At 38.1% G+C, this 9,125-nt stretch overlaps 1 protein-coding gene across 2 annotated transcripts in view; it reads right to left on the bottom strand.

Moving 5' to 3' along the window:
• Positions 1-9,125, bottom strand: part of LOC117123529 (PDZ and LIM domain protein 4-like) — a 13,179-nt gene that overhangs the window by 2,975 nt on the left and 1,079 nt on the right. Inside the window, exons 2-4 of one of the 2 annotated variants that reach the window (XM_033269491.1) lie at positions 6,282-6,423; positions 5,133-5,271; positions 44-129 (exon numbers count right to left, since the gene is read on the bottom strand). In XM_033269491.1, the coding sequence (XP_033125382.1) occupies positions 44-129; positions 5,133-5,271; positions 6,282-6,423 (367 nt within the window). The other variant, XM_033269490.1, reaches the window with a different exon arrangement.

The raw sequence follows: 9,125 nt of genomic DNA, 5'->3' as shown, positions 1-9,125 counted from the left end.
GATGGATAGAGATTACCTCTATTATATTATGACTGATACTCACCTTTGCCTTTTAAGTTAACCCCGCACACACTACAGTTAAAACATTCATTATGTATACCTTTTTGACCAAGTTTCACAAACTTTCCCCTGTAAAATCAAACAACAAAATCTTACAAATAGTCGGTTTTAACTGTACTTTTTAGAGGCTGCATATACACATCTTGGCGTGTAAATCCGGACACACACACTTTTGCCAACGATCCGACTGCCACCAAAAGTTTTTTGGGACATGCGCGTATCCCGGACCCTGTTCTGTTTAGTTTGTGAAGTTCGATTGACACTCCTGAAAGATCCAATGCAATATACAGTATTACTGTATTCTAAATTCATAAATAAGTTCTGTGGCCGTGGTCTCATCGGCAGTGGCGTATGGTGAGGGGGCGCACCCCTAAAAAAGGTTGCCCGTTCCCCATTGGATAATTGTTAATAACGATAGGGCCTATTTACACATTTTTAAAAGACATGACATTTTGGGTGTTGACACATACATGCTGACGTCGGATAGTTAGAATTATGATGGTGCATTATCCTTATTTTTCACCAAATTGTGACGGTGTGACGCTATAATTTTTTCTTGTCTCACTAATGGTGATGGAGCTTTGTTGTGATTGGTTAAGGCCTATAACATAAGCTTGGTACTGATGAAACTATAGTCAAGGCAAGTAGGCTCTATCGTCACTCCAAACCTAATTTAGTCGGGTGCCTCAACCATTAGGTAGTTTTCGCCCCACGACGTTAACCCTAACGTTAACGGCTGACGTCACAATTTATTCATCTTGCGTTGCCGAGTACGCTAATTTCAGGATTTACGTGCTCGACGTACGTTAGTTACGGGTTTGCGCATGCGTATTTCGATTTGTTTACAAAAAAGGGCGGAGCTATCGCGATGCATGTTGGGTACTAACGTTAAAGTTAACGTTAAAGTTAAGGTTAACGTTAAAGTTAAGGTTAACGTTAAAGTTAAGGTTAACGTCGTGCGGCGAAAACTACCTATTTACTCATGAGTGACGATAGATCAGACAAATACCTTGTAGTACCAGGGAACAGTTAAATTTAAATGTTCCCCGGTACCGGTAGTACCTCCCACAATATAACCGTCTTGGAGCTTATTAAAAGTTATTCTTTACATTTTGTCAGGTAATTACATAAGTACTCTCGTTAATGTCAGAGTAAGATGTATGTACCACAATACTTTAAAAACAGATTGTGAAAGGAAACATAAAATCTACGCAGGCTTTTTTTATATTTCTGTTCAGCAAATTCTTCATATATTACTTATTGTGGGGGATCAGTTTAAATCTCCCCTTTTCATCATTATTACAGATTTGCTTCAATGCAAGAAGCAGAATGATTTATTGAAGGTTTCTTCTGTCAGGTATTTACGTAATACCTGTACCACTTTTTGTGCCAGGGTACGACGCTTTTAAAATCCTAATTCTAAAGCAATTTGTAATCTCTCTACACGCACATTGTTATTTGATATTTTAACGTTCGTTGAACTATATTGAATATTGTAAGTTGTTTCCTTGTGCATCGCCGAGCGATCTGTTCGCATATTTTTGACATAGGCCTCCTTTATGCATAGATATCAGATATACTTAACTGCTAGTATACAATAAGTACTGTTCAGTTGTTTCACTATTTAAAAATAGGTATATCAAAATTTTATTCTATAGCTTGTACAGACAATGGTGTAAAAAATCTTGTCAGTCAAATATAATACAATAAGCTCGTTTCTGACTATTCAGTGGCGTACTAAGACGACTGAGGCCGCCCCACTGACCAATGCTTCTTCGGCCCCTACAATTATTGCTCCTGTCCACTCCGGTGTTTTGGGCGTGTCATGGCGTATTTTTGATGTTTTTTACACGATCGGCCGTTGATGCTGGCAAATATAATGACAATTCATACCCCTTAAGTTTCGGGCCCCTGTGCTTAGAAAGTAAGAGCTGACTGTACAACCTAAGTAGATATAGCGTAGAAAGAAAAGTCTTAAAACACATTTTTTTGCACAAATATTTGACGATAATCGTAAATGGTGAGTAAGACACAATTAACTAGTCTACAAGCTCAGTGGTTATAGGCATACAATGTATGTACAAAATGATCAGTTTAAAATGTCATTACTACAAGATCCTTGGCCTTCCATGCGTTGTTCCGTGCAATGAGGAAGTGGCTTGTCCGGTTAAACGAGGGACGCCCACCCCCCAAAATAAATCCACACTCTCGCCACCGCAACCCCATAACAACTTTTTTAATAATCTCCATAGTGCATGCTATGGTATTGACTATCAGCATGCCTTGATAATTTTATATTTCCTTTGCCTAGCATTTGTAGTCAAACAGTATTGAAAATACACCTGCTTTCTTGACATCAAAGTAAGGTAGGCTTAGATTTTCACAAAACACAATACTCTTTAGTAAAGTTAATCGATTAGAACTGTAAAAACCAATCTCTCGTACGAATAAAATATAACATTGTTATACGATGTCAATTTCCTGAGATATTCGCCCTGTTAAAAATAATGTAAAATGGTCCACGGACATCGTACTAAAACTGAATTTAAATTTGTTTTCGTATTTATTTTACTTTGATACAATAGGCTTTCGTTTCCTAGAGGCAGGTGACGGCTAATACCACAACACGATGTTTTTAAGATTGATTTTCATTTATATATTTAGTTTAGTAACCAATACTAGGTCTGTTTGTCATTTTGAAAAAGATGGATTAGAAAGAATAACCTTTACACATGTTTCAAACGTTTTTAATAAACTATGGTTCGGTATAAAACTGAAATTATGTATCTTAAAAGTTAATTAAAAATATTTTTAGGCATACAGTAATCCATGAAAGATCGGCCAATACACGACCAAAACAGTAGCTAAGCTTGATCAAAAACCAATTTATTTTATGGGATTCTAGAACTGGTTACCAGTAGAGCATATAACAATGTGTCTTTGATTCACGTAGTCATGTGTTTCTGTCAACTTATGTGCTTCTGACAACATAGTCGATTACCGGCGTGCTTGCGTGGGGTAAATGAGTCTAATTTGATTATTTTTTCTTCGTCTTCAGACAGACGTTCCATCATGTCTAACCATTGGTCAATAATGGGCAGGCCTATAACGTAATAATTTATTTCAAAATATTCGATGCGAGATGTTATTTACATTACTCAGGAGTGGTCTCATCTCGTGCTTAGTGTTTAGTAGTTTTGCACAATACTATCAGCGCGCGTATGTTATATAGACTATTAAAACTAGGCTGATTTTCTATGTAAAGACCAACTTTGAGGTCCGAAATGTGGTCTCGAATCGGAGGGCGAACTGTAAACAACAACAACAAAAAAAACGTACAGGCCTATTGTATAAGGTTGATAAGGTGTTTGTAAATTAAAGTTACAATTCTGAAAATCTAAACCAAATAATAATAATATAGTATACCGGTATTTTATTTTAAGAGACGTTTAAAGCATCAAAATATCAGAAATCCAATTCTAGTTAATTAGAAATGTTGAAAACATTCTTAATTACCAATTATCATATTGCAATCAGTGAAGCAAACAGAAATCCACGTGTAATTTGTTTTTACGCTATCTTTTCGAAAACAAATCGATTTCTGGGAGGCCTATGGATAGGTCATTACTAACGTCTTCCGTAACAATTGAAGGAAGGAAAAATTGAATCTGCTTCAACAACTGGCAGTCTCACGCAACGAATACTTCAAGCGACGTTCCCACATAATTTTTGTCTTAACCCAGTTTGATTAAAAAAGTCAACATTCTGAGCTCTACATCATGACTGATTGTCTATGACGTAGCGCGTAACCTCTTGACGTAAATTCATACATATGGCCAAGACAAAAAAAGAAGTTTCTCGTCCTAATATTTTGAAAAAAGGAAAATGAGGGCACATTTTTTTTTTTTTTTTTTTAAGTTCGAGATGGCAAATCCAAGATGGTCGCTGGGAAACGGCTATACTTTCTCACTTTAGGAATTTTACCGATGTGATTTAGCCAGATTTTCGTAATATAAAGGAAATTAAAAAAGATAAAAAAAAAATGGGTGAGACAGAGAAATTGGATTACCGAGGAGCATATTCATGACGCGCAAATTAATCTTTAGAATACGCGGAACTGCCACTTTAATTATTGTGTTATTTACAATTCCTGAAGGTATGTGACCAGGTGCTAGTTATTCAAATTTATAAATCAGATTTCAATAATATTACAATATCTACAGGAAAATGCATTCATAGGGCCGTCAGCCACAATTTAAAGGATACTTGATTAAAAATATTGTCCTGAAAATAACATTTAGAGTACATCACAATATCGATTGGTAACAGCGACGACGTGACCTCATCACTTCGTGGAAAATACGCAGGTGTGATCGTAGTATTTCCCCATCTTCATATATCTATCAAGACTATTATATTTTAAAATGAACAAAATGTAGGATATTAGTCTTACTTTTCACTATATCACCGCAGGTGATTTTGATATATAACATATTTAAAACACAATAAATCTCTATTCCTCACATTCTACAAATAGGTTGGTATTGTGACACGATTAATAACACGACGATACAGTATGTGTCATCTAGGCATATAAGTATTTTGCTTTCACGTTCTCAGCTACATGGAACACTGAAACGTGTAGGCCTACGCTTAGAAAACTTAAAGAATCACTTCATATCATGACACTTAATTCTCCCAAGCGCCACCTCGTTTTTTATCGCCCCACCCCATGCATCCAGGTTAATAATTTACATAATAACAAAAGTTGTTTGCTACAACCCGGCACACGACTCGTCCAGCCAACGATTGTGGCCGGGGAGTCAATCAACAATGTGTGTCAGCGATTGACTGACACTTCTGATATCGGCGTCTGCTGATATCGGTGGCACTAAGTAGATCGTCGTTGAACACGATCTGTCACGCCCCTTCCTATTCGCGTTGCAGTCTGCATGGATTTGCGGCTGTCTCTTATACACATCTAGATGTGTATAAGAGACAGGGGTGGGTGTGCTCACTATAATAAAAGATTACCAATGGTAATAGTAATTGTTGCGCTGTTATATACTTACACTAATTTCTCTCCACATATTATGCATATGTTTAAGCCCGGCTTTACTGGTTCACGGTAGCCTCCCACCGAATCTTTGACGCGTTTAAAAGCTGTTTCCTTACCAGTAACATCACCACTGAAAATCGACGGCGCAGGTGCTAAATGATATGAAAAAAAAATCTATAAATTGATCAACAATAATCGATAAACAAGAACGCCTAATGATTTCAACAGCATTTGTAAACAAGTACACTCGTTTATAATACATGATCACTTAGGATTTGTAACATACGGCTTTATGTAACATGTGAAGTTGGGAGTCTCGTGTGCTAGTTATGTCACGATTACTATTAGGCCTAATTGAGTTGCTTCTCGAGTCACTGTGTGTATCATCTTGCTTACGTAGAAGGATTCACAGGTAAGATACATGACACGGGCCGCTCCTTCTGTGGCCGTACAAGGGGCATAAATATGGACCAGTACGAGTTAGTGAAATGCTGTTAGGCCTAGGCCTGTGCGTATAGGCCTAGTGCTAATTCGCGGCTCGAGAGTTACTAGATCGGTTATTGTTACGATAATACCTTGCTAGATTGATGGATGAATGGATGGATTGATTGATTGATGGATTGAAGGATGATCGATTGATTGATGGATTGGTGATGGATTGATGATTGATCGATCGATCAACATTCGATCGACTGACTCATTGATTGATTGATTCATTTACTGATTAATTGATTGATTGATTGATTGAACGATTGATTGGTTGATTGATTGATTGATTGATTGATTGATTGATTGATGAATGGATGGATGGATTGGACGATGGATGGATTGATTGTGATGGATTGATGGATGGAGGCGTGACTCAGATAGCGGCACATGACCGAGAGCCGTAGAAGGGACCCGTCACGTATTCAAAAGCGCAGCGACCCTACGACCACACACCCGGTCACAGGACCAGTAAACAGTAAGAGTCTTATCTAAATAATTTCACTTCGGTTAGTGATTTTGGCTGCTGCCGTGGGTGGGATGGGAGCGGGCGAGCGCCCCTTTTGCCATTCTTGGATTCGCCAATACGTTTTAAAATTGCAAAAGAGATTGATTCGGGCTCATTTTATATCTAATTACAGTGGCACTGGTGTTTAATAACGACGTGGTCACCTACCGCCTGTACCGGGTTCGTCAAGCATCTTAAACGATTTGGAGACCGTGAATGGATTCGCACCCAGACCAGAGGCCGTGTTTGCAAGATCATCCGGTGATATCTGTGGTCTAGGGATCTTCCCAGCGGCATCGTCATCCTGCTCCTGTTGAGAAATCACATCGAGAATTATTGCCTAATAGACATTTTAGAGAGAGGGGTGGCGCCAGGATTTGCCGGACGGGGTGGGGGCGGAGCCCCCGGCGAGGTGGACAATTTCCCTGACGAAAGCAAAGTGGGCGTGGTCGAGCGTCGCTTAAAATGTTTCGAAAGTACTGCAGGGGCCGGGGGCGGAGCCCCAGAAAAAAATAGACAATTTAGGGGTTTCAAAGGCTTATTTTATAGGGTTTACTAATATGTATAAAATACATATAATTTTTTTTCTCTCCCCGACGAATTGTGGTTTTTCTCCCCGACGACGGGGGGGGGGGGGAATCCTGATTTCAAAAGTCTAAAATGTGTATGTACGTCGCAGTATAAGACGATCCCAATGTTTTTCGATCTTAATTTTCTATTTTAAGCCTCGTCTTATGAGCGAGTATACAGTATGTCTGATTCCGAATAAAGGAATAAAAAAATTACAAATACAGTAATGAGTCTTGGATGAGTTTGATATAGGCCTACTTGTTGTAACAATCACTTGATGAATCTTTTCAAAAATCAGGCCTCCGTAATCGATCAGATATAATAAACATATAAAATTTTTGACCAGATTTGAGAGGTCTGCAATCAGTTTAAATAATGTTAGATCTTTATAGGTCAATTACTCTTTAATGTGTTTTAAGACCTACTTTTTGTAACACTTACTTGATGAACAGCAAGTGATTGTGTGGATGAATAAATGTTATATTGAATTGAATTGCCTGGGACGGGGGCTCAAACGGCCACAGATTGTATTCCGAAAATTCATCTTATGAAGTGCTTCCATATTTTTTGTATCACCCCCTCCTCCTATAGGCCCGTAGCTTGTAGACCAAATCATGCCTTGTTAGTTTACCTGCTCAAATTGTTGCGGTCCCATATTAGCTTCATGTGGGATATTGAGGGCTGAGGTGAGAAAAATGTAAGGGTATGGCCCTTCTAGATGCCCGGATGCAGGCACAATACACGAAATTACCGATTATGTTATAATTATCCTTGTAAAACATCATTTTAGCCTAAGCGCTATTTTTTAAAATTATGTCAGAATCAAGCCTATAATGAATAATTAGGCCTATTATAATTAATATATCGATATAGTTAATACATAGGGCCTACATTGCATAATTATTATCGTCGATATTTCATTTATTATTATAATTTAATGTTATATTTATACATCTATATAGGCCTACATAATATTATTATCATTATTAAACAGTATACATACATCTTTTTAGGCTATATGTAGGCCTATAATAATTATTCAGCATTAGGCCTATTATATTTTTATCATATATTATGGTACACAACATTATTATGTATATCATCAAAAATTACAAGCCAGTGTTATGCTTGTCGTAAACCATAACGTTTGAACTTAACGTATAATGTTACTGAACATCATCGTCATTCAAAGTCCTTACAAACGTCATCATTATCATCTTCACTCGAGCCTTGATAAGAGTGGCTACCTCGAGTTGAGAGCATTCCGTAAGTACCATAAACATTCTCAAGTTTTTAGACAAGGCTTCGGGGATATGCCGTGAGAAGTATAATAAATCAAATTATAGGACACAAGACCGAATTGACTCACTGCAATCTTCTAGCTACACGGAAGTCTCCAACGGGGGTGACCTCTATAATTATTGTTTTACATAATAGAACCGTTCATAGCAAAGTTGTCAATCATCATGATAATATCATTAAGTATAAACAAATAACATTCGACATACCCAGACGCAGTTGAAATTACAAGGGCTAAATCTCTGCCCAGATTATCAAAATGTCTTTGACAAAACACTGTTGTATGCCCATATATAGTCATGATGTGCCTATATATGGTCATGATGTAACGTCATCATGACCATATATAGGCATGTCACATGTTTTTGTCAAATAACATTTAATAGTTTGGACAGGACTTTATTCTGCTGATCATTTTGTTCGAGCTTAATAGGTTGTTGGGCTATTTTCCTGTTAAAATGGGTTATAATGACAGCCGAAGTCTACAATCAAATTGTCTGACAAATTGATAGACATTCGGCTATAGGCCTAATTATTATTAGTGATAACCGCACACAGCACGCATCTCGATTCCAAAATCACTGTTCAATGTCACCATAATTAATTCCGTTTGTTCGCCTAAAATTGGTTTCATGTAAAGGTTTATTAAATAATTTCAAGGCATAGTTCATTAACATTGTAGACGAAACGTATGTTCATCAATGAGCGCTCGGTCTCTCATCGAACGTCTGCATTATTGGTGATGAAATAAACGTATTATAATTCAGGCGGAGGAGGGGCTGGGGCGCTATCATGACAGGGGTCTGGCAATTCCGGCGGAGACAGTTGGGTCCAGGAAAAATCCCTTGCAAACGTGAAAGTGTAAATCTCTGGACAGCGCTGGGCACAGGACCCTGGTCGAGGAAAAAGCCATTCTATTTGACAAGCATTTTTACAGACTGAGAGTGCCTCTCCATCATCTACATGGTGCATATGCCTATTCTTTAAAATGTTTCTACACTAGTCCTATGGTGAAACTGAAATGGGTGTGTTGGGGAATTTGAATCTCCCCTCGGGGACTCATTGGACCCCGGTCTGGGACCTTAGACCCTGGTGGGTAGTCCCTTGCTCCACCACTCTTGTCAGCAGTAGGGGAGAGGGGGG

Source organism: Anneissia japonica, unplaced genomic scaffold, assembly GCF_011630105.1.
Source record: "Anneissia japonica isolate Jap-2015-1 unplaced genomic scaffold, ASM1163010v1 scaffold287717_len1600092_cov198, whole genome shotgun sequence".
NCBI classification, from domain to species: domain Eukaryota; kingdom Metazoa; phylum Echinodermata; class Crinoidea; order Comatulida; family Comatulidae; genus Anneissia; species Anneissia japonica.
This window is presented reverse-complemented; position numbering and strand designations above follow the sequence as displayed.